Source organism: Pelophylax lessonae, assembly GCF_965119305.1.
Source record: "Pelophylax lessonae genome assembly, chromosome: 2".
In the NCBI taxonomy this organism is placed as follows: domain Eukaryota; kingdom Metazoa; phylum Chordata; class Amphibia; order Anura; family Ranidae; genus Pelophylax; species Pelophylax lessonae.
The window spans coordinates 10,447,424-10,471,123 of NC_138769.1; the positions used below are offsets into that span (position 1 = coordinate 10,447,424).

Genomic DNA, 23,700 nt, shown 5'->3' on the forward strand with positions numbered 1-23,700 from the left:
GGGGCCCGGTAGCGATTGCAACCCCTGCAACCCCTGTAGTTAGGCCCCTGCCTCTTATACTTTTTTAGACGAAATCGTTTATTTCCTACGCTGGGATTGCCATTGAGGTATTTGTAAATTGCTTTATTGTTAATGTCACGCTTTATTTGCGCAGCGGTCTTTAAAACGCCATTTTTTTGGAAAAATTTAGAAAAATCAAATTTCACTGCATTTAAAAAATACTAAACAGTAAAGTTAGCCCATTTTTTTGTATATTGTGAAAGATTATGTCACGCCGAGTAAATAGATACCCAACATGTTACGGTTTAAAATTGCGCGCACCCTTGGAATGGCGACAAACTACGGTCAACAGAAATCTCAATAGGCGACGCTTTACATTTTTTTAACGGTTACCAGTTTAGAGTTAGAGTGTAGCTCTTTTTTTAAAATTATTGCTCATGCTCTGGCAATCGCGGCGATACCTCACATGTGTGGTTTGAACAGCGATTTCATTCGCGGCTCGACTTTCGTATACATTTTTTTTGTGTGCGCGAGCTAACGGTGATGGCGGCGGCTAAAATTTTTTTTTTCTTTCCTATTTATTTTATTATTTTTTTAAACTTTATTACAGGTTTTTTAAAAAAAAAAAAAAATCTGATCACTTTTATTGCTGTCACATACAATGTAAACATCCCTTGTGACACCAATATACAGTGACAGGTACTCTTTATGGAGGGATCGAGGGTCTAAAAGACCCCAAACCCCTCCACTACACTTCCATGTATGCAAAACGCCTAAAACTGCGTTTTTGCATACAGCCGTTTTTTAAATTTGCCGCCTTCTGCAGCACAGTAACCCGGAAGTGACGTCATGGACGCCGCCTCCGGGTTACGTCATCGGAGACCCGATCGAAGCCGTTTCCGGCTTTGATCGGGACTCCATCCAGCCGGCGGACGTGCCGGCTGGGTGCTCGGGTATCCCGGTGGGACCGGAGGACCAGGCAAATTCACGGAAGGCGACAGGAGGGGGGTACGTCCCCTCCCGCTCACCCGGGTAACGATCGAGCGGCTCCCGCGCCGCATCGGTCGTTACCGACGGAAAGCCAACCGTTGGCACTAAACCACGGGCATCATCCCGGTAAAACTCCGCAAAGTTACCCGACGTACCCCTACGTCACTTTGCCGTAAGTGGTTAAGATATTTTCCAATTGTGCTGTACTTTTTTTCACTTCAAAGATTTCAATATAAATATAAATACAATGCTCCATGAATAAATTAATAAAATATCAAAGATAAATAAAATAATGCTTCAATGGTGTTTTAGTGGTGAGCTGTGATCCAAAAAGTTCATGCAAATAGTGAAGGAGTTAATTTCTTAGGCTCCGTTCACATCTAGGCGTTTTGGGGCGTTTTTGGGGCGTTTTTCTGCTCTAGGATCAGCTCTCAAAATGCCCAACAAGACAAATCCTATTCATTTCAATGGCCCCTGTTCACATCTGAGCGTTTTGACGCTGTATACAAAACGCCCAACGCTCAAAAAAGTACATGAGCTTCTTTTTGGGCAGATTACAGGCGTTTTCCATTGATCTCTATTCAATCTAAAAACGCCTGCACAAAAATCGCGGTAAAAATCGCGGTAAAATCGCGGTAAAAAACGCCGCAAAAATCGCTGTAAAATCGCGGTAAAAAACGCGCGAAAAACGCTACGCTCAGGTGTGAATGTAGCCTTATGGTTCAGGTGCTCCAGTGAGTAAAGGTGATAATCAATGCCTCTTACCAGATAGATTTCTCCTTCTCCTCACTTCTCCATTTATTTTCTCATGTAGATGAGTATAAAGCCCATATGCAGGGAGACAAATATGCAGCCAAAAAATAGTGTAATACTGTATTTATTAAAAAATAATAGTAAATCATAAAGATTGTCTGCTTACATATTTTAGTGCCCGCCTGGCACAGGGCAATGCATATTGGTTGCTACCGGGTGTTGCTGGGATCGGGGGCACAGGATCTGCAGTCTCCTGATGCTCACTGTTATTTCCCTTGTAGCGTGGCAGCGGTCTGGCGTGCGTTCCAATGTCAGTGTGGAGGTGACGTCAGTCTTACTCTGGACTTCCGGGTTTAGCAGGGACCACGATGCATTTCGCTAGTATAGCGTCATCAGGCAGTCTATGCTAACCCGGCTCGGCGGCTCATTATGTAGCTCTCTGTGTTCCTATTGGCTCACAACATAAATATATGTTTCCTTTTAACTTTAATAATCGGATTGGCATATTAGGAATTCGTTGGGCCATATTAAGGATATAGTGAGCTTAACCACTTGCATACATATACTGCGGAGGTCAGCCCCTCACAGGCAAAGTGACGTATGGGTACGTCACTAGCCTGTGAGGCTCTGGGGAGCGAGCGCGCGCCGCCGGAGGCGCGCTCCAGCTCCCGCTCGGTCACGGACCCCCCCCCCCTCCCCGCATGTGCTCAGCGGACCCGATGTCCGCCAGGCACTCGCGATCGCCCGTTAGAGCGGGAGAAAGGCAGGTGGCTAAGGTAAACAAAGCCGCCTGTCATTCTCCCCTGTGTAAGTGCAGAGATCATACGGTCCTGCTATGTAGGACCGTTGATCACTGTTCCTACACCTCAAGCCACAGCCAATCACAGTTAGAATCACGACCCTAGGGACACACACAACCCCTCCCTCTCAAAAAAAGTTAACCCCTTCACTGCCAGTGTCATTTTACAGTAACAGTGCATATGTATAGCACTGATTACTGTAGTAATGTCACTGGTAACCCCAAAAGTGGCAAAAATGTCAGTCAAGGGACCGATCTGTCCGCTGCAATGTCGCAGTCCCGCAAAAAAAATCGCAGATCGCCGCCATTACGTGTTAAAAAAAAAAACAACAAAAATGACAAAAAACTTTACCTTAGTTAGTAAACGCAATAACTTTTGCACAAACCAATCAAAATACGCTTTTTGTGATTTTTTTTACCAAAAATATGTAGCATAAAACAAATTGGCCTAAAATGTTAAAAAATTTAGATTTTTACATTTTTTGGGGGGAATTTCATATAAAAAAATGTGAAAAGTATTGTTATTTTTGCAAAATTTACGCTATTTTTTTGTTTATAGCGCATGATCAAAAAATTGCACAGGTGATCAAATACCACCAAAAGAAAGCTCTGTTTGTGGGAAAAAAAGGACGTCAAATTCGTTTAGGTACAGTGTTGCACGACCGCGCAATTGTCCGTTAAAGTCAAGCAGTGCCGAATCGCAAAATAGGCCCTGGTCAGGAAGGGGGTAAAATCATCCGGGACTTAAGTGGTTAAAGGACACTGATTAATAAAAAGTTCGGTTATAAATATAATTTAAAAAAAAATGTTAAAATTCGCTTTATTTGAAAATTGCAAAACAGTATTTTCGTGCCAAATTTGATATGTATATAAAATAAAATTCTATATTCAAGTGTTGGTATATAAATTTGTGTATAATCATATTTGTATGGTTGTCAGCAGGTTATCTATAAACCGGCCAGCAGATGACTAATAGGTTTAACTTCCCATAGCAACCAATGTCATTGCTTACATATACATAATATGATTCATTTTCTTTTTATACATATATAGTTAAAAAACAAGTGTAAATTCTTTCATCAAGCTAAATATCTTCTACAATTGATAAAATAGAATCTATTCTTACAAAAGACGCTTGTTATTAAGAAACATAAAATTCCATTGAATGTCGCCATCTAGTGGATATTTTTAATACATTCTATTGTTTTAATAATTTCTCCTTGTTACTACATATATCTGGAGATTTACATTTAGTTGCAAAAAGTATTCTCATATAGTGATTACTACCTTCATTACTTATACATGTATGTATTGATCATACATCTTTTGTATATACTTAGGGAGATTAATAAAACTCTCTTTATTAGGAGTTGGGGGTTTGTGAATATTATTATGTAAATTCACCCAAGAAATTTTTTTGTAAAATTATAAAAAATACCAATATTATTATATGAAGGGATTTTTAATAATTATTAAAAAATATTAATAATTATTAAAACAATTTTTTTTTCAGATCAAATCACCCAAAAAATTGTAAAAATTGTGCATATTATTATAAAGGGATGTAGATTATATTTAAAAAAAGTATTACATTTACAAAAAGATTTTTAAAATTTAAAAATTATTCAAAAAACAATTTAAGTCAATATCTGCATTTAATCCTAAAGGTTTTAATGTTTTTAATCTATGTATCCAGAGGGTCTCATTCTGGGAGATCAACTTTCTCATGTCGGATCCTCTCCAATGTTTATATACTCTATCTATTCCACAAAACAATAGAAGGGAGGGGTCCTGGTTGTGATGTAACCTAAAATGATTAGACAAACTATGTTGTCTAAACCCTTTACGTATATTGTCTACGTGTTCTCCCATTCTAATAGCCAAAGTGCGTGTAGTGCGTCCTATATATTTCAGTCCACAAGGGCAGCTGCACATATATGTGCCAAATTTTGTGCCGCATGTGATGAATTGTTTTATATCAAATTCTCTTTGGTCTGACAATGAAAATTTAAATTCTGTCCTTTTTTTGTACTTGCTAACTTTGCAGGCTTTACACCTACCACATCTGTAAAAGCCGTTTTTTTTCCAAAAAGGTTTTTGGTCTTTTAGGTGGATCAGGTACATTTTTAGATATAATGTTTTGTAAACCTGGGGCTCGTTTATAGATGAATTTTGGTTTACTTGGAAGGAGTCCTTTTAATGTATCATCTCTCAGAAGTATTTGCCAGTTCTTTTTAATGCCGTGTTCAACTTCTTTATATTGAGAATTAAAACCTGTGATGAATGCCAAGTCGAATGATGTGTTTTCCTTCTTCCTGGTAGTTAAAAGTTTTTTCCTTTCCATTCCGGATACTTTGCTTTGTATATTCCTTAATTCCATCTCCTTATATCCTTTTTCTTTAAAACGTCCTATCAATTTGTTTGTTTGGGTAATGCAATAATTTGTATTAGTACAGTTTCTTTTTATACGCATGAATTGTCCCTTGGGTATAGCTTGTATCCATGCTGGGTGAGGACAGCTTCTTTTGGAAATATAGCCATTGGTGTCTACTTTTTTGAAGAAAGTCCTGGTGTTCAGGATATTGTTGTGTTTATAAATGTCTAAATCCAGGAATTGAATTGTATTCTTATCCATAGTACCTGTGAATTTTATGTGGTACTTATTGTTGTTTATCCGTTGGAAGAAGTTATTCAGAGATTCTTGTGATCCTTCCCATATGACTAAAATATCGTCGATAAATCGACGATAAATACTTTAGTTCTTGTGGTTTATTTTTGTAGATTTCGTCTTCTTCCCACTTTGCCAAAAATATATTTGCCACACTTGGGGCATATCTAGCCCCCATGGCTACTCCTTTTATTTGGTTATAATATTCTCCTTAGTACCAGAAGTGATGGTTTGTCATAGCCATATCTAAACCTTCTAGCAGGAATTCTATCTGTGGAGTGCATAAATTTGTGGATTTTTTTAGGGCCCATTTCACGGCTTCTAAGGCATCCTTTTGTCCTATATTGGTGTAGAGAGACTCTACATCAATTGATGCTAATATTGTATTATCGTTGATGTTTATGTTTTCCAGTGACTTAATGGTGTCCTTAGTATCCTTCAAGAAAGACTTTCCACTAGCAGCAATAGGTTGTAGGAAAACATCCAAATATTCTCCTATCCTGGCATAAAGTGAACCTATTCCACTGATCATTGGTCTTCCTGGTGGCTTTTCTACATTTTTGTGGATCTTTGGGATTTGATATATCACCAGCATCCGTGGGGCCTTGATATTCAAATAACAGCCTTTTTTATTTAGAGGGCCTTTTGATGTCCCTTTTTTGATCCATTTTGTCATCTTTGCTTTAAGTTTATTTGTTGGGTTTCCTGGTAATTTTAGATACGTATCATTGTCGTTTACAATACGATCCAATTCTTTTATATAGTCTTCTTTCTTCAAAATCACCAATCCTCCTCCTTTGTCCGCTGATCTGATGATAATATTTTTCCTTTTCTCTAGACTTTTGATTCCATCCCATATTTGTTTTGTACTTTTATTTGGTTTTCTTTTTAGTAATTGAACTACTTTTTGTACAACATTTCTAAAAACTTGTATGTATTGGTATGTGTTCGACTTGGGATTGAACACAGATTTATTTCGTAATTGGGTGTGTTGGAATTCTGAATTCTCTTCCACAATCCCTCTCTTTTGCTGCTCTGCAAATCATTTTTTGATATTCAATTTTACGGGTGAATTTTTCTAAATCAATAAAAGTTTTGAAATGATCCAATGATTTGGCAGGTGCAAATTTTAAACCTTCTTGTAGGACCCTAAGTTCAGATGTGGGGAGTTCTACTCCTCCCAAATTAAATATTCCCTGTTCTAATTGTCCCCTTTTCTTTCTCCCTCCTCTACCTCCTCGTTTCTTGTATTTTCTCGTATATTTGCCTAATAATTGTCTTTCCACGACTTCTCTTCCCCCTGCTGTTTATATTTTCCCGATGGACCTGACTTTTGTCCATCAGAAGGGTGGGGATATACGTAATGGTTATTCCTATAATTATCTGGATAAGAGGGAAGTGTTTCTCTTCCTCTAGGATATCCTGAAGGTCCTGGTCTTTGTCTATCAGAAGGGTGAGGATCAGGGCTTTTTTTCAGCGGGAACGCAGTTCCGGCACCTCCAGTCTGAATGTATGCAATGGCAAAGGGGTGCTGGAGTCAGTGGGGTGAGCTGAATGGGTGAATGGCTGCCGGGGAATCTATTTTTGCTGGAGGGCATTTTGTTGTGGGGGGGGGGGGGGGCTATTGTTGCAGTGGAGGATTTATTGTTGCTTGGGGGAACTATTGTTGCTGGGGGGCTATTGTTGTTGGGGGGGCTATTGTTGCAGGGGAGGATTTATTGGGGGAAGGGCGATTGTTGCAGGGGAGGATTTAATGTAGCTGGGGGAATCTATTGTTGGAGGGGTCTATTGTTGCTGATTCCAGTGGATCTTATGTACTGCTTTTCTAGTTATCATTAAAGCATTCTATACAAATTACCTAGAACCACAACATGATACTTGGTTCTGTATTCTCTAAAAGGGGGGGGGGGATTATTGGGAAGTGGGTAGAGGGTGGAACCAAAGGAAAGCACTTGGAGGTGGGTAGGGTGTGGAGACAAGGGGTGACTCAGAAGAGGGGAGTACCTGCACCTATTCTCCGAGAAAAAAAAGCCCTGGTGAGGATAGTTATATTGGTTACTTCTGTAGTTCTCAGGGTATGATGGTAGTCTTTCTCTTCCTCTAGATTGTTGATAATTTGTATTGTCTCTTCCTGCTGCTGGCCACCAAAAATGACTGCTACCCAACAAATTTAAATTTGCATTGGTACATGTTCCCCAGGGCAGTGCCCATCCCAGGTTATTTTTTGACAACCGTTCGCCTACTAGCCCAAAAATGGGCATTTTTTTTATTTGACATATTCAGATCCAATTGATTTCAATGGTGTTCATATTTGGCATCCAAAATTCTTTGAAGTTCTATGAACACTGCTTGAACCAAACACAGGACAGGTCAGCCCATCACTAGTTCAGAATAAACTTACTGACTCAGGGGGTCAGACCAGATAAAGGAGGACAGAGGTGAAAGGAAACAAAATAGGCAACTAATTCTCACCATTGGCACCTGTAGTCTGGTTTGACCTCCTTCTCCACATCTGCATCCCTGATCATCCAAGTAGTCAGTCTATCCTCACACGGGGCACCATTTAATGTACTGACAATGAGGACCACACCCATCTCCATGAACAAATGACTCCTTTTTTTGATGATCAAAGCTTTATTTAACACATGTGATAAAACAATAAAAAGAGGAAATTGTTCTGATCTTCACGATGAATGCAGAGGTTTATACTGTAAGTCAAGTAAATCAGCATAGGTAATGAGAGCCCATCCCAGACTGGGAGGACACAGAATACATTATACATGAAATGACTAATAGGAAGTAGATGTTCAGTCCAGGAGCTAAACAGTTGTAGAACCCTCCTAGATAGGTTGCTAGGAAGGAGAATAGTTTGCTCTGCCTGCTTAACAGGGGAGCATCAGGTAAATCATAGTCTGCTCCATCTGCTTATCAGGGGAGTCTGATCAGTAGCTCTGCCTGTTGCATGTGTCCATGTGTGATTCATCTGGTCTGAGGGAGTGTCCCCGCTGTATCCAATAGGGAAGCCTGTTGGACAGTGGAGGAAACCCAGCCAGTGACACACAGGCTTTGTAAATATCCCAGTGGGTTGGCACAAACAGTGGTGCATCCTGGGATATGTTATAAAAGCCAAGGGCACATGCGATAGGGTGTCTTTGGGCGGGAAGCCAGGTCCCAGGAGGAGGGTGATGGCTGTCTCTCCTCCTGTCTGTTGTGGAAGGTGGTCACGGGCGGTTGGCCTAGTGAGCCAAGAGGGTAGTGCTGAGCAAGGAGGTCCAGGAAGCTGACAAGTAGAGTTGGAGGCAGAGCAACCTTGGGAAAAACAGTGTCCGTGAGTACTGGGAAGCTTGCCAGGGGTCTGCCCAGGAAAGGGGACCGCTCCAGTGGAGAGTCAGTGGACAGGTGTCAGTGCACACAGCAAGTGAGAAAGGGGGTGCCAAGTTAGAACCCTGAAGAATAACTCAAACAGGATCACATTATCTATCTTCACTTCTGTGGCAAGGTGAAGCAAAGGCCTTGTCGCACACTACAGCTAGTTGTCCTCAAGATTGTGCATAGTTCATAGTTGGGAGTATCCCACTCATCCCTTCTCATATCCCATGGATTGATCATTGACTGAGCCAAGGACTTTTAATGCTATTTGTCTGCTATCAGTTGCTAAGGGTAACCCAGGGGAATCCAGAAAGTGCAATTCTCAGCAGTCCTCTAGGGGGCAGTGCTACACAGTTGAAATAGAAGTCCACCCTATCACAAAAATTCCTGCATCTAAATACGTCCCCGATCCAACACTAACCTTTCTAGCCCTGTAAAAAAAAAAAAAATCAGTATACATAGCATTTCTGAAGCCGATCCGTCCCGATCCAATGCTGAGCTGTCAGCCACAGCTTGGATGTGGAGTGCGGAGGACACGCAGCTGACAACAGGAGTCTCATAGTAAGTCTATGGGTGACGTCACTTCCAATTCATTTCACAGCCGTTGCCAGCTGTGTCCTCTGCAGAGCTTCGGCCGCTGGAGACTGGATCGAATTGGCTTCAAAAAAGGTAAGTATACTGATTTCTTCTTTACAGGGCTAGATTTGTTAGTGTTAGATCTTGAAGGTCTATAGATGCCAGGATTTTAGTTTTAGGGTGGACTAACACTAAGCATTTCTTTTTTAAGAATTGTATCCTAGGTGGACAGCTAAATGTCTCTCACAAGATGAGGGCAAAGCCTTGCAAATCTACAAATCCAGCACAGTAGATGTTTCAGTTGCAATCATTATAGTAAGTTGGTTCCATTTCCATCTGATCCATTCTCATCCTCCTCTCACTCTTCATCTTCCTCAGGTGACTGACTATGTAGATGAGGAGCGCAGTGTTGAGGACACACATCACACCATGGGACAGGAGGTGACCCCAACCTGACCACATCCTAGACCAACTTGCTTCTAAATAGAGAGAAAATATGGAATACAATGAGAGAGTTTTTCAGAATAGCAATACCGTAAAACCTTGGATTGAGAGTAACTTGGTCTGAGAGTTTTTGCAAGACAAGTAAATGTTTTTATAAATTTTGACTTGATCAACAAGCCTTGTCTTGATATACAAATAGTGTCATGTCACAAGTAGGTATAAAAGAAAAGAGAGGCACCTCTAAGTGTAGCAATATGGTTACATTTAATGATGGTACAACATTTAGCAACTCACATGGTTGATGATAAAACAGGCACAGCTAAGTATGCTGGCATCTGGGGTAAAGCTGTCCACATAGACCATCCTCGTCACCTCCATCAACGTCATCCCTTCCACCCTGCGCTCCACGAGCGCTTCAAGCCTCACTTTCAGATCGCTCTACTGCAGGGTAGTCTTCCTGATCTTGATTTCAGACTGATGGCGGTGAGAGCCGGTGGTGCTGAGGACGGTCTATGTGGACAGCTTTACCCCAGATGCCTGAATACTTAGATGTGCCTGTTTTAATCATCAACCATGTGAGTTGCTAAACTTTGAACCTTCATTAAATGTAGCCATATTGCTACACTTAGAGGCGCCTCTCCTCCAGTGGCGGCTGGTGCTCCATCAGTCGGGGGGGCGGCAGATGGCAGATGGACTCCCCCCCCCCCCCCGCCAGTTTACTTACCTTGCTCCGTGGGACTGAGAGGCAGCTTCCCCCTCAGTCTCCATGTTCCGTCTCGGCGGCTGTCTTCTCCCTCCTTCTTGGCCAATAGGATGCCTTCTCCTTTCAGCCAATCGGGAAACAGGTCTCAGGACCCGCTTCCTGATTTGCCGGGAGTAGAATCAGTGTGGCAATAGTGAATATTCATTTTCTATTGTCACACAGCTGGGTAGGCTAAGGGTGCAGTGCTCTGTGCCCTGAGCCCACCCTTTTTTGAAGCCTATTAGAGCCTCTGGCTTTAATCACGTGGTTAAAAAAAAATAAAAATCCCCCATTGGAATCCATGCATCCGGCACCCTGCATGTTGATTAGGGGGCCGGATGCATGGATAGGGGGGGCAGCGCCCCTGCGCCCCTAATGGACGGGCCGCCACTGCTCTCTTCTCTTTTATACTCTGTAGCCCCTGCTGGATTTTGCTTCTAATCCCATTGTGGAGGCGCCATTTGTGGATGGACATTTTATGATGACACAACGACATTGCTAGAATCTTTTTATATGGACTATAAACTGAAGGACTTATGAATAAATGGTTGTGGAACGAATCATCTGAGTTTCCATTATCTCTTATGGGAAAATTTGCTTTGATATACGAGTGCTTTGGATTACAAGCATGTTTCTGGAACAAATTATGGTCACAATCCAAGGTTTTATGGTATTATATATCAAACGCAGTCAGATCTTCAGTGCAGCAGTGTCAGTATAACTGGACAGTCACACTGGTACCAGGGCAGAGATTCTAGTTGTCTTGATAAGGACATAGCTGGGACTTTAATAACTTGTCCAGTAAGCATGGAGAATAAAACGTCAGATTATCATCACACAAGGACAGTGGGCCGGGTGAGGATATGACCATGGTGTTTGTTAATGAAACTAAGATGAGCAGTGATCCTGATGATTGCAGTTCATCTCGGATGATTTTTGGTTTATGAAACAAAGATGAGCAGGGAAAAACATGTTCTCCGCTGATCATCTCCGCAAATGGAGAATCTGTCATTGACTGACACAGAAACGGCCAGTTTATGAAGCTGCGATATCAGCACTTTACTGGCGATCTGTGCCAGAATTCACACTCCTAAAGTCCCCAGCCCAGAGGTGGTGAATCGGGGAGAGAAGATGAAATCCGGGAAGAACTGAGGGGGAAGAAGGAAGATTATTGACTTCCATCTTCCTCGATCAGACCCCCAAAGACAGTAAACATTTTTCCCTGCCATATATATATATATATATATATATATATATATATATATATATATATATACACAGTGCCTTGCGAAAGTATTCAGCCCCCTTGAACTTTGCGACCTTTTGCCACATTTCAGGCTTCAAACATAAAGATATAAAACTGTCATTTTTTGTGAAGAATCAACAACAAGTGGGACACAATCATGAAGTGGAATGAAATTTATTGGATATTTCAAACTTTTTTAACAAATAAAAAACTGAAAAATTGGGCGTGCAAAATTATTCAGCCCCCTTAAGTTAATACTTTGTAGCGCCACCTTTTGCTGCGATTACAGCTGTAAGTCTCTTGGGGTATGTCTCTATCAGTTTTGCACATCGAGAGACTGAAATTTTTGCCCATTCCTCCTTGCAAAACAGCTCGAGCTCAGTGTGGTTGGTTGGAGAGCGTTTGTGAACAGCAGTTTTCAGTTCTTTCCACAGATTCTCGATTGGATTCAGGTCTGGACTTTGACTTGGCCATTCTAACACCTGGATATGTTTATTTGTGAACCATTCCATTGTAGATGTTGATTTATGTTTTGGATCATTGTTTTGTTGGAAGACAAATCTCCGTCCCAGTCTCAGGTCTTTTGCAGACTCCATCAGGTTTTCTTCCAGAATGGTCCTGTATTTGGCTCCATCCATCTTCCTATCAATTTTAAGCATCTTCCCTGTCCCTGCTGAAGAAAAGCAGGCCCAAACCATGATGCTGCCACCACCATGTTTGACAGTGGGGATGGTGTGTTCAGGGTGATGAGCTGTGTTGCTTTTACGCCAAACATAAAGTTTTGCATTGTTGCCAAAAAGTTCGATTTTGGTTTCATCTGACCAGAGTCCCTTCTTCCACATGTTTGGTGTGTCTCCCAAGTGGCTTTTGGCAAACTTTAAACGACACTTTTTATGGATATCTTTAAGAAATGGCTTTCTTCTTGCCACTCTTCCATAAAGGGCAGATTTGTGCAGTATACGACTGATTGTTGTCCTATGGACAGAGTCTCCCACCTCAGCTGTAGATCTCTGCAGTTCATCCAGAGTGATCATGGGCCTCTTGGCTGCATCTCTGATCAGTCTTCTCCTTGTAGGAGCTGAAAGTTTAGAGGGACGGCCAGGTCTTCGTAGATTTGCAGTGGTCTGATACTCCTTCCATTTCAATATTATCGCTTGCACAGTGCTCCTTGGGATGATTAAAGCTTGGGAAATCTTTTTGTATCCAAATCCGGCTTTAAACTTCTCCACAACAGTATCTCGGACCTGCCTGGTGTGTTCCTTGTTCTTCATGATGCTCTCTGCGCTTTAAACGGACCTCTGAGACTATCACAGTGCAGGTGCATTTATACGGAGACTTGATTACACACAGGTGGATTCTATTTATCATCATTAGTCATTTAGGTCAACATTGGATCAATCAGAGATCCTCACTGAACTTCTGGAGAGAGTTTGCTGCACTGAAAGTAAAGGGGCTGAATAATTTTGCACGCCCAATTTTTCCAGTTTTTTTATTTGTTAACAAAGTTTGAAATATCCAATAAATTTCATTCCACTTCATGATTGTGTCCCACTTGTTGTTGATTCTTCACAAAAAATTACAGTTTTATATCTTTATGTTTGAAGCCTGAAATGTGGCAAAAGTTTGCAAAGTTCAAGGGGGCCAAATACTTTTGAAAGGCTCTGTATATATATACACAGTATCTCACAAAAGTGAGTACACCCCTCACATTTCTGTAAATATTTTATTCTATCTTTTCATGTGACAACACTGAAGAAATGACACTTTGCTACAATGTTAAGTAGTGAGTGTACAGCTTGTATAACAGTGTAAATTTGCTGTCCCCTCAAAATAACTCAACACACAGCCATTAATGTCTAAACCACTGGCAACAAAAGCGAGTACACCCCTATATCAAAAACTCCAATTTGGGCCCAAAGTGTCAATATTTTTTGTGGCCACCATTATTTTCCAGCACTGCCTTAACCCTCTTGGGCATGGAGTTCACCAGAGCTTCATAGGTTGCCCCTGGAGTCCTCTTTCACTCCTCCATGACGAAATCACAGAGCTGGTGGATGTTAGAGACCTTGCGCTTCCATTTGAGGATGCCCCACCGATGCTCAATAGGGTTTAGATCTCGAGACATGCTTGGCCAGTCCATCACCTTTACCCTCAGCTTCTTGAGCAAGGCAGTGGTCGTGTCATAAAAGATATAATAAAATATTTTCAAAAATGTGAGGGGTGTACTCACTTTTGTGAGATACTGTATATTGTGTAGGGGGAATAATTATTTTATTAACATTAGATTGGGGTCTTCTCTGAGAAAGTGTACCCAGCAGTGATTATTAGGCAGTCACCAGAGTGTCTCTCGTACTATAAAAAACTTCTACTCTGTTCTCCCTGTGAGAACTGAAGTTCTCCGCTTCATTAATAGGGTGCCAGAGAAGATAATTTTCCTCTGAGAACTTCAGAGAAGTGAACTGAGAAAAATTCTCAGTTTCATAAATGTACGCCCATGTGAGAGAGTGACCAGCCATCACATCACCTCAACAAACACTGTATATGAGCTCTACATAAAGGTTTGATGAAATCAAGGTCTGAACACTCCAAAACTGTGAAGACAAACCCAAGCCAACCTTGTTGGGGTAACATTTACAAACAGTGAGAGTTTTTACAAAAGACACCAAGCAGGTTTCCACCCACATAGACAGCCATTGACCCCCCCCCCCCCAGACCATATAACCCCAAGCTTGCATCTCCACAGCCATTAATGAACAGATCTTACAGGGTTAATAAAGGGGACACCCAAATACCACCTTCCCTCGTTGTGAATGAGTACATAGTACCCTACTCATTAAGAAAAAATATATATATATATAAAGTGTACTGACAGCTCTGGTGGATGACAGCTGATATATACATATGGGCTGAGTGTACAGGATCCCAGTGATTCCTGACTAGCCCAGGGGATCTAACTGATGTCTGCTTTACAATGGAGTGCCCATTATAATAAGAAGGATGAACATTGCTCTTGTATATACAGAGTTAATAGAGAGGACCCAGCAGGAACAGGACATACCTCACTCACCTGAACAAGTGTTATGAGTCTGATTGGTGGATCTCTCACTGATGTCGTTCTTTGCTAAACATCTGATATTCCAGGAATCGGGTGGAGGCATGGTGACATGGACTGTCCGCACTGAGCTTGGGACATTATATACCTCCAATTCTCTACACACAGTCAGGTAGATGGAGGGGTCAGTCCCATTCTGCACCCTGCAGGATATCTCAGCGCTGCCATTCTGGAGACATCTCACATCCAGGACCGGATCCGATACCGGAACTGAGAGACACAGAGATGGGGGAGATCTGTCACATGATACTATAATGAAATATGATCCCCCTAATACCCTGTCCACCCCAATTTATTAAAGTCATAAAAAGTTACTGAAATATCTTTACTGCAGAACCTTTTACTGCAAGATCCTACAGGGCCAGTCATGTAATCAGGATGCCTTGGTTTTGGTTGAGTGATCACCAGCCAATGAAAATCTACTCCTTCCTTTCAGACTAGGCATTGGATGTCATGACCACATGCTGGGGGATTGCTCACTGTGATATCTGCAGGTATTTGATGCCTTTTATACGTTTGTTGGTAATAATATTGTTGTTGTTCTTCGTAATGGAAGGCCAGCAATCCTCCTCCTTATATATCTATCCTCCTCCATCTTATCCAGTGGACTTCATAAGGCTGCCTGAGCTGAACCTGAGCCTTGCTAATCTGGCCAATTGTCAGCTCTGGCATCTTAGATATGTAGCAACGTCATCCAAGCCTATGAGGCCTACCAGAGGGCAGTGAGAAAGCAGCCTGAAAAAGTGGGAGTTTTCCATACTCCCCCAAAACAAAGGTTACTCCCAGGACCCCTCCAAGAGGTAGTCTGGTCTCTGCCCATGAGGGTTAATAAGAACCTGCAGGTGGCAATGGTAATGGTGGAGCCCCGAAAAGACCTAGCGATACCAGAAGGCTGGCTGGCCGCCCACACCTTATCCAAGGCCTACAAAGGAAAGGTGTTGGTTCAGCTTGTCCATCTGGGGATCTCTCTGATCCTTCTCCCTAACCATACCTCCATCGCAGACCTCTACATGGTGCCCAGCCACTACATCTCTGAGGCCCATCTATGGGTAGAAGCCGCCTGTGCCCCAGTTTAAGCAGCCTTGACCTCTTTGAATGAACCGCAATATAAATTCCAACTGAAATAGCTGGCCATTGTTTTCCAGGACTATTCTCTACCTCAAAAGTGACTACTTCATCAACTACTGCTACCAGCCCTGTCATATTCCCCTAGCCCAGTCCCAGTAGGTCAAGGACTTGATCCACAACAAGAGTGGGGTAATGCACAAGAACTGTAGTCCATGGGCCGCCCCCATTGTCCTTGTAAAAAATGATGGGAGTCTCTGATTCTGTGTGGATTATTGCAAACTAAATTTCTGTACCAACTGGGATGCCTACCTGCTGCCCAGGTTGGGGGAGTCGCTCATGGCACTGGGCCAAGCCAAGTTTTTCTCTACACTCAACCTGGGAGCGGCATGTGACAGGGTCCCAGGTCCCAGGAGGAGGGTGACGGCTGTCTCTCCTCCTGTCAGTGTGGAAAGTGGTCACAGGCAGTCGGCCTAGTGGACCAGAAGTGTGGTGCTGAGCTAAGAGGTCCAGAGGATACTGACTGGGAGCAAGTTGCAGAGCAACCTGAGGAAAAACAGTGTCTGTGAGTACCAGGGAGCTTGCCAGGGGTCTGCCCAGGAAGAAAACCACCTTGATGAGAGACAGTGGACAGGAGCTAACACACACAGCAGGTAAGAAAGGGGGTGCCAAGTTAGACCCTGAAGAGTAACCTAAAGCATAGTTCACTTTTATATCTTCACTGCAGGGGCAAGGTGAAGCAGCGGCCTTGTCGCACACACTACAGCTAAATGTCCTCAAGATTTGTGCATAGTTCTTAAGTTGGAGTATCCCTCTCATCCCTTCTCCCATCCCAGTTCCAAATAAAATACAAAAAAACAAATCCCCTGGAATGTTCATTGACTGAGCCAAGGATTTAAAGTTATAAGTTTAACAGGATGTTGCTTTGGGTAACCCAGGGGAATCCACACTCAACAGCTCCCAAGGGGGCAGTGCTACACCTCATTCTTTGGGCACATGCAGTAACTATCCAATAGGATGCTTAGTTATTTCCATGTGGCGCCTTTTTTTTTTCGCCAGGCAGTGTAGTTGAACATGTGGGACACTTTAACACTGTTGATCATACTGCTAAACTAGGGATGGTTTGGAAGGCTTTCATGCAGTTTGCTTTTTTATCCTCTTCCCCAAAAAGGGTTGGTTTTTTTGTTTTGTTTTCACTCTGGTTTTGCCTTTCTTTTTTTTATTCTCTCACACCTTCTTGCTTCCCTTTTACCCTTTTCTACTCGCAGCCTCTTGGTTTCTTTCTCTAGCTCTACTAGTCTCCAGGTCTCTAGGACTACAGGTCTCTAGTCTCTAGCTCTAGCTCTTTGGACTCTGATAGGCCCCTGGGACCAGGCCCTAGTCTGGTCTTTATTGTCACTCTATACCAGTGATGGCAGGGGCTGACTGGCAACTTTCGTCCCAGGGGGCAAGTACAAACCAGAGGCCCATGGTGCCTCTTCCCACTCTCCCTCTTCCTGGCCTCCCCCTGACTCCCATTCCAGGCTGAAGCTCCACTCCAGGTACTCTCTACTCAGTGGCCGAATCCAGGTTCCTGACTGGGACTGACCAGGGGAGGAGAGTCTCCAGTTGGGCATAGAACCGGCCTCAGCTCAGACACAGTTTACACCATCCATGTTGGGGGGAGGCCTGCGCTCTGTCCTTGTCCTCATCCCGCACTCAGTAGGTCAGCAGTGGGGACTTTTTACTTCTCTTCACCAGGAATCCTTTAGGCATGTCTGTGGCAGAAACAGTGCAGCCTTTTTACGGGGCATCAGATCGGCCCGGGGGAAAATTGCCCCTCTGCCCCCTGGCCCAGTCCTCCCCTGAGTGATGGCGAACCTTGGCACCCCAGATGTTTTGGAACTACATTTCCCCTGATGCTCAACTACACTACAGAGTGCATGAGCATCATGGGAAATGTAGTTCCAAAACATCTGGGGTTCCAAGGTTCGCCATCACATATTTCGACATATAGTCCTTCTATTGTCCTGTATTGAATTGAATGTATCCCTGAGTTTTCCCCGGGACAAGCACCTTTTTTTTTTTTTTTTTTTTATAATTGTTCTGTTTTTGGATACTGGCAGTCCATTTGAGTCTTCTGTACCTATTGATACACTGTTATGCTTTTTATATGGATGAATAAAAAATAAAAACCCTTCTGTGATGTGATCCATAGGGGAAGGTGAAAGGCTCTGATGGAAGCAGATCATTTTTTGTGTCTGGAATATTTTATCTCTTAGTAAAAACTTTAGTAGTAAATTCAGCCTGGAGACATTTCTCTCACTCACCTGGACAGGAGATGTTGATGGAAATACTTAGATTATTGATCTGATTGGTGACATCACAGCGAAGGGTTCCGGAGACCGGAGGAGGAAGAGTTACCCGGCTGTCTGAGGAGACGGATCTTCCATCCAAACTCCAGAAATAACGCGGATCTGAACCATTCACCGAACAGAAGGCCACTGCGCTGCCATTCTGGAGACAGGAGGAGTTCACAGCGATGTCAGAGAGGGGGACTGGAGGAGAAAAATTCCAGGATATGATTGGTCAGTGTAATGAAACTAAGAAAATCGTGTGAAGTCAGCGCTCTTGATAAACATAAGGTCAGCAGCATGCAAATAGTGCAAATCTACCAACACTAATATGAATAATGTAAAAAATAATAATGCAGCGCTGTAAATAACAAGTGATAATCAAATATATAATACAGTGTCCATAATCATAATAAGTGTCCATAGCAGAGGCGTATCTAGAACCTTCAGAGCCCCGGTGCAAGAAACCATGAAGGGCCTGGCCGGGGCCCTTCCCTTTAAGCCTGGGGCTCTTCCCACTGATCCTGGGGCCCTTTATTCCCATTGGGGGGCCCTTTGACAAGTTCTGCAGTGGGCCCCCTTCCTGCCATCTTGAGACCTCCCCAGGGTGGTGAAATGCCAGGGCCCAGTCACACGTGTGACCTTTGCCACCCTGGAAGTTCACCCACTGGTGTCAGTAGTTTTTATTTTTTGGTATTTTAATTGTATTATTTTTTATCATTTTATTTATTTATTTATTTTTACAATGTCAGTGACTATGACTCTGTCCATTCAGAAAAGGAAGGAGCTGGTAAATTACATATTTACTGACCCCTTCCTGGTTCTCTATTGTGACACATCCCCTGCAGCAGCTGGCAGGAGAGCGGAGGGAGCAGCACAGTGGGGGGGGGGGACCAGGGGAGCAAACAGGGGCTTCATGGCGCCCAGGGGCACCTGCTCCTCCTGCCCAACCCCTCATCCCATCCCTGTCTGCCTGTCCTGCAAATATTTTTTGGCAGAAACTCCACCCTCCAATGATAATGAATCAACTTCATTCCAGTAGACTGAACTCCAACACTGCAGATGTGAACCCACAGGGAATGGTGGGGGTGGGGCAGTAAGCAGAGGACATTGTACATACATCTCTCCCAGATCTTCTACTATGTAATGTATGGATATAAAGACACAGAGCGGGGAGGACACTGCTAGGCAGGGCCGCTGATGGGGGGGGGGGGGGGGCACCAGTCATCTTGTAGTATGTCCGGGCACATATGGGGGCCCCAACAGCACAGGGAATCGGTGTGAATGGAGCAGTAAGCAGAAGAAATTGTACAAAGGCACCCCCCCAGATCTTCTACTATATAATGTATGGATATAAAGACACAGAGAGGGGAGGACACTAGGGTTGAGCGGACACCTAGATGTCCGTGTTCGACGGGTTCGGCCGAACTTTAAAAAAAAGTCCGGGTCCGTGTCCCGGACTTTTACCGAACTTTTCCCGGACACCGAACCCCATTGAAGTCAATGGGGACCCGAACTTTAAGGCACTAAAATGGCTCTAAAACACAAATGGAAAGGGCTAGAGTGCTGCAAATGGCAGCAAAGCGTAGTTAAGAGCATGGCAAGTGCTCTGCAAACAAATGTGGATAGGGAAATAACTTAAAACAACAAAAAAAAAAACCAGAAAAATAAATCAATGTCCTTCATCTCTGAAGGACGAGGCCCATATGGAGTAGGAGGGAGGTTGAGGTGGTGGTGGATGTGGCGGTGTCATAGGCATGCGCACAGGGTGTGCCTGGTGTACCTGGGCACACCCTAATCACCTAGGGCACATAGCATTATCGCTCTGTTTGCCAGTGAGGAGATGGGAAAGATCTCCCTCGCACCTGCTCTGCTCTATTTCTCTTTGCCAGCAGGGAGAGTAATGTATCGGGGCCATGTACATGTAGGCAAACACATGCATGTGTATTTCAACTTTGGGGTGCACACCCTAATGCAATAGGCTGCGCACACCTATGGGCGGTGTAGGTGGAAGCGGCGGTGGAGGAGGACCAGGGCCGGATTAAGAGCATCATGGTCTTGGTGCTGAGGATTTTGAAGGGCCTTAAGGGCCGTGCCTTGGCATGCACCCAGAGGAGGAAGGGTGCTGCCATGCATGCCTAATTCAACATGGGATGCTGTCTCTGAAGCCCATAAACACATCCATGCATCGGCAACTGTCCCTCCTTGTCCGGCCTTCGTGCTGTGTGGGGAGGTTCTGAGGGTGCTGCCTGGGGAAGCGAGCATAGAAGCCAGACTTCTGTGTTTACAAGTGACAGAAGAGCGGTCACAGTGAATATGGCCAACCCGGGGCCTATATAAAAGGTAGGGGCCTGCATGGAGCTGCAGCTCCAATAGCCCCTACGTTAATCTGGCCCTGAGGAGGAGGACGAGGTAGCCAACACTGCTTCTTTTCACAAATTTTAAATGAGGGTACACCCCAAAAGAGTGAGAAAGAGCAAAAATGGAACAATGGCTGGGTAAGGTCGGTATCCATTGCTATTCTGCACAAGGTACGGAAAAGTCCCGTGGGATCCATGCCTGGTTCATTTTAATGAACGTGAGCTTGTCCACATTGTCTCTGGACAGGCGGCTGCGCTTGTCTGTTATAACACCCCCAGCCGTGCTAAATACCCGTTCAGATAATACACTGGCTGCAGGGCACGCCAGCACCTCCAAGGCGTAAAGGGCAAGCTCAGGCCATGTGCCCAATTTGGAGACCCAGAAGTTGAAGGGGGCAGACCCCTCATTCACTACATGTAGGCGTGTGCACACATACTGCTCCACCATGTTGGTAAAATGCTGCCTCCTGCTAAGACGTTCCATCTGAGCTGCTGGTGCTGCTGTTTGTTGTGGCGTGCTGACAAAACTTTTCCACATTTCGGCCATGCTAACCCTGCCTTCTGAGGTGCTGGCGGTGCCCTGGTTGAGTTGGCGACCTCCTCCTCCTCCTCCTCTGCCTTGTGCTTCCACTGTGGCCCCGCTGTCAGATGGGAATGCCAGCAGCATCGCGTCTACCAGCGTGCGCTTGTACTCGCGCATCTTGCGATCGCGCTCCAGTGAGTGAATTAAGGACGTTACGTTGTCCTTGTAATGGGGATCCAGCAGCGTGGCCACCCAGTAATCAGCACAAGTTAGAATGTGGGCAACTCGGCGGTCGTTGTGGAGACACTGCAGCATGTAATCGCTCATGTGTGCCAGGCTGCCCAGAGGCGACGAAAGGCTGTCCTCTGTGGGAGGTGTATCGTCCGTGTCCTCTGTATCCCCCCAGCCACGCACCAGTGATGGCCATGAGCTGGCCTGGGTGCCACCCTGCTGTGAACATGGTTCCATCTCCTCCTCCAGCTCCTCCTCCTCCTCATCCTCCTCATCCTCCAGAACTGTGCCCCTGCTGGACAATTGTGTCCCTGGCGTTTGTGTGTGCAGGAACCCACCCTCGGAGCCCCTTGCGAATGACTGCCCTGAAAGCCTTTGAAATGTTACCTCTTCATCCTCCTCCTCCTCCTCCTCATCCTGTGCCACATCCTCTTCCATCATCGCCCGAATTGTTTTTTCAAGGAGGCATAGAAGTGGGATAGTTAAGCTGAGAACGGCGTCATTGCCACTGGCCATGTTGGTGGAGTACTCAAAACAGCGCAACAAGGCACACAGGTCTCGCATGGAGGCCCAGTTATTGGTGGTGAAGTGGTGCTGTTCCGCAGAGCGACTCACGCGTGCGTGCTGCAGCTGAACCTCCACTATGGCCTGCTGCTGCTCGCACAGTCTTTGCAGCATGTGCAAGGTGGAGTTCCACCTTGTGGGCACGTCACATATGAGGCGGTGAGCGGGAAGGCCGAAGTTACGCTGCAGCCCTGCCAGGCGAGCAGCAGCAGGGTGAGAACGCCGAAAGTGCGCACAGACGGCCCGCACTTTCTGCAGCAGCTCTGACATATCGGGGTAGTTTTTAAGGAACCTCTGCACCACCAAATTCAGCACATGCGCCAGGCAAGGGATGTGCGTCAAACCGGCTAGGCCCAGAGCTGCTATGAGATTTCGCCCGTTATCGCACACCACCAGGCCGGGCTTGAGGCTCGCTGGCAGCAACCACTCATTTGTCTGCTGTTCCATGCTCCTCCACAACTCCTGCGCGGTGTGTGGTTTGTCCCCCAAACAGGCAAGTTGTAAAACTGCCTGCTGTCGTTTAGCCCTGGCCGTGCTGAAGTTGGTGGTGAAGGTATTACGCTGTCCGGATGAGGAGGCGGTAGAGGATGAGGTAGCGGAGTAGGATGAGTTAGGAACAGGAGGCAAACTGAAGCGCCCTGCAATCCTCGGTGGTGGAAGGACATGTGCCAAATTGCTATCCGCCTCAGGCCCATCCGCCACTGCATTTACCCAGTGTGCCGTTAGGGAGATATAACGCCCCTGACCGTGCTTACTGGTCCACGTATCGGTAGTTAGGTGGACCTTGGCACAGATGGCGTTGCGCAGTGCACACCTGATTTTTTCCCCCACTTGGTTGTGCAGGGAAGGGATGGCTTGCCTGGAAAAGTAGTGGCGGCTGGGCACGACGTACTGTGGGACAGCCACCGACATAAGCTTTTTAAAACTGGGCGTCTCCACCAGACGGAATGACAGCATTTCAAAGGCCAATAATTGTGAAATGCTGGCATTCAGGGCCAGGGATCGCGGGTGGGTAGGGGGGTACTTCCTCTTCCTCTCAAGTGTTTGGGAGATGGAAAGCTGAACGCTTCCACGGGACATTGTGGAGATGGTTGTTGGTGACCCAGGTGGTGGTGTTGCTGACAGATCGTCTGTTTGCGGGGTGGCAGGTGCTGGTATGACTACAGAGGTGGCTGGAGCGGCCGAGACTGCAGCAGAAGAGGAAGCAGGATGAGCCAGAGACGTTTCTTGGTTTTGAAGGTGTGTACTCCACTGCAGCTCGTGCTTTGCACTAAGATGCCTGATCATGCAGGTTGTGCTCAGGTTGAGAAGGTTTATGCCTCGCTTCAGGCTCTGATTGCACAGGGTGCAAACCACTCGTGTCCTGTCATCAGCACATTTTCTAAAGAACTTCCACACTAGAGAACTCTTTTGAGCTGACTTTGGTGCGCTCGTTCCCTTGCTGCGTTGGGCAGTAGCAGGCGTAGTGTCTAGGGCACGGCCGCTCCGCTTCTGCACCCTGCTCCCTCTTCTGCTGTGCTGGTGGCTCTGTGCGACCACCGCCTCTTCCTCCAAACTACTCAGGTCACCTGCATGACCTTCATTCCATGTGGGGTCGAGGACCTCATCGTCCTCCACATCATCTTCCACCCAGTCTTCACCCCTGCCCTCCCTGTCGGTCTCCACAATGCTGAACGCCGCAGCAGTTGGCACCTGCGTTTCGTCATCATCGGAGACGTGCTGTGATGGTCCTTCCATGTACTCATCTTGAGAAATAAGTGGTTGGGCATCGCTGCACTCAATCTCTTCCACTTCTGGGGCAGGGCTAGGTGGATGGCCCTGGGAAACCCTTCTGACAGAGTCCTCAAAAAGAATAAGAGACTGCTCTATGGCTTGGGGCTCAGACTGCTTGCCTGATTTGCAAGGGGGTGAGGTGAAAGACAGTT

The 23,700-nt window shown here is 45.0% G+C and overlaps 2 protein-coding genes across 2 annotated transcripts in view; one reads left to right on the forward strand and one right to left on the reverse strand.

Moving 5' to 3' along the window:
* LOC309547911 (uncharacterized protein) overlaps positions 1 to 23,700 on the forward strand; it is a gene marked incomplete at both ends in the record, with an annotated part of 267,527 nt that overhangs the window by 110,431 nt on the left and 133,396 nt on the right. The window lies entirely within an intron of this gene.
* Positions 9,453 to 23,700, reverse strand: part of LOC309546597 (uncharacterized protein) — a gene marked incomplete at both ends in the record, with an annotated part of 41,177 nt that continues 26,929 nt past the window's right edge. The window contains 3 exons of the mRNA XM_082246344.1: positions 9,453 to 9,634; positions 14,655 to 14,909; positions 18,074 to 18,301. Of these exons, the coding sequence (XP_082102470.1) occupies positions 9,453 to 9,634; positions 14,655 to 14,909; positions 18,074 to 18,301 (665 nt within the window). The remainder of the gene's footprint in view (positions 9,635 to 14,654; positions 14,910 to 18,073; positions 18,302 to 23,700) is intronic.